The 2,500-nt window shown below is 42.5% G+C and overlaps 1 protein-coding gene across 1 annotated transcript; it reads right to left on the reverse strand.

Moving 5' to 3' along the window:
* Positions 1-1,146: 1,146 nt before the first annotated feature.
* Positions 1,147-2,130, reverse strand: LOC137645429 (uncharacterized). Its single transcript, XM_068378236.1, has one exon. The coding sequence runs from the start codon at positions 2,128-2,130 to the stop codon at positions 1,147-1,149; it is 984 nt and encodes a 327-aa protein (XP_068234337.1).
* Positions 2,131-2,500: the final 370 nt, after the last annotated feature.

Consider the following 2,500-nt stretch of genomic DNA (forward strand, 5'->3'; position numbering starts at 1 on the left):
CTCGAGGTTAGGGTTAATTAGGTCGGCCTTTATGTTTACCGTGACCTTTGACCTGGGGCTTTAAAAATTGAATAACGTACATATCTCAACATAACAATTAATCCTTGCAATTTTCACTGCTCTAGATTTAAATTATGGCCAGGAAGTTGTTCACACACAAACAAATAGACAAACAGGGGCGAAAACATAAAATCCTCCCAACTTCTTTAGCGGAGGTAAAAATACGTGATAAGTTTATTCTATAGTCCATTTCTTTTAGTGATGCATATTTGCACCGACTCGCGGCGGTGCCCTTTTAGCTCAGAAAAAAATCCTGATCGCTGATTGGTTAGAATTATCTTGTCTAACCAATCAGCAATCCGGAAACTTTTCCGAGCTAAAAGGGCACCGCTGCGAGTCGGTGCAAATATGCATCGCTAAAAGAAATGGACTATTTATAGTAAGTACAGCAATAGTTTTCCGGCTTTGCTAAGTCAATCGGTCAATAATGATGTTTTACGTGTATATAAATGGACAGAATATCGACACGAACTTTACTCTATCCACGATTATGACAATAAACGTTACTTACTAATTATTAAACGTTTTTGATGATGGTAAACAGCAACATTAAAGAAATACATAAACACATGCGAGGTTTATTCTACTAAGTACGGCCATAATTGCATGATTATACCATCTCTGGCAGCATGCAATGCATTGAACTACGAAACAACCATTATTGGGCTTAATCGTACGTCTTTATTGGAAGACTGTAATAATAAGATTGCACCATTAATTGCTATGGTTCACTTGCAACTATTTTATTGCATCCCTCCTTAATCCCCTTAATGAATGGTGCACAGGACTCGGGAGATATTGTGTCTTGGCTATTATGCCGCTTAATGAATTGCCACTCTATCCGAGCCAATGGAATGCCCGCCAATAGAGGGTTGGCTTCATTCCTGTAACCGGTTTCCTGTAATTATTTAACTGGGTTACAGTTACTGTACTTCCAAAAGTCATGCCTCATAGCTGTAGGTGGATGGATATAACTTCGGATTACACACACACTGATGCTAGGAATAAGACCAAATTCACTAATGCTGGGAATTGGACCAAATTTACTAATAATGGGAATTGGACCAAATTCACTAATGCTGAGAATCAGACCAAATTCACCAATGCTGGGAATTGAATTAAAAGCACTAATCCTGGGAATTGAATTACAAGCACTGTGCTGGGAATTAAACTGCACGCACTAATGCTGGAAATTGGACTGCACGTACTAATGGAGGGAATTGGACTGCATGTACTAATGCTGGGAATTGTACCGTACGTACTAATGCTGGGAATTGGACTGCACGCACTAATGCTGGGAATTGGACTGCAAGCACTAATGCTGGGAATTGGACTGCAAGCACTAATGCTGGGAATTGGACTGCAAGCACTAATGCTGGGAACTGGACTATTCATACTACTGCTGGGAATTGGACTATTCATACTACTGCTGGGAACTGGACTATTCCTACTACTGCTGGGAACTGGACTATTCCTACTACTGCTGGGAACTGGACTATTCCTACTACTGCTGGGAACTGGACTATTCGTACTACTGCTGGGAATTGGACTGCAAGCACTACTGCTGGGAACTGGACTATTCATACTACTGCTGGGAATTGGACTATTCATACTACTGCTGGGAACTGGACTATTCCTACTACTGCTGGGAACTGGACTATTCGTACTACTGCTGGGAATTGGACTGCAAGCACTAATGGTGGGAATTGGACTGCACGCACTAATGGTGGGAACTGGACTGCACACACTAATGGTGGGAATTGGACTACGAGCACTAATGGTGGGAATTGGACTGCACGCACTAATGGTGGGAATTGGACTGCACACACTAATGGTGGGAATTGGACTACGAGCACTAATGGTGGGAATTGGACTGCACGCACTAATGGTGGGAATTGGACTGCACACACTAACGGTGGGAATTGGACTACAAGCACTAATGGTGGGAATTGGACTGCACGCACTAATGGTGGGAACTGGACTGCACACACTAATGGTGGGAATTGGACTGCACGTACTAATGGTGGGAATTGGACTGCACGTACTAATGGTGGGAATTGAACTACACATACTAATACTCGGAATTAGATTGCACGTACAAATGGTGAGAATTGGACTGCACACACTAATGGTGGGAATTGGACTACACGCACTAATGGTGGGAATTGGACTACACGCACTAATGGTGGGAATTGGACTGCATGCACTAATGGTGGGAATTGGACTGCACGTACTAATGGTGGGAATTGAACTACACGTACTAATACTGGGAATTGGATTGCACGCACTAATGCTGGGAATGAGACCATTTGTAAATCCTTCCCTCACATGCAATTGCTAAAGTTTGTATACAGTTGGCTTCATTAATTCCGGTACACAGACGTCTCTTTAGCTTCCCGTGAAGTGTACCGGAATTAATGGAGTCAACTGTACATTGTAG

The sequence above is a fragment of the Palaemon carinicauda genome, chromosome 8, assembly GCF_036898095.1.
Source record: "Palaemon carinicauda isolate YSFRI2023 chromosome 8, ASM3689809v2, whole genome shotgun sequence".
In the NCBI taxonomy this organism is placed as follows: Eukaryota; Metazoa; Arthropoda; class Malacostraca; order Decapoda; family Palaemonidae; genus Palaemon; species Palaemon carinicauda.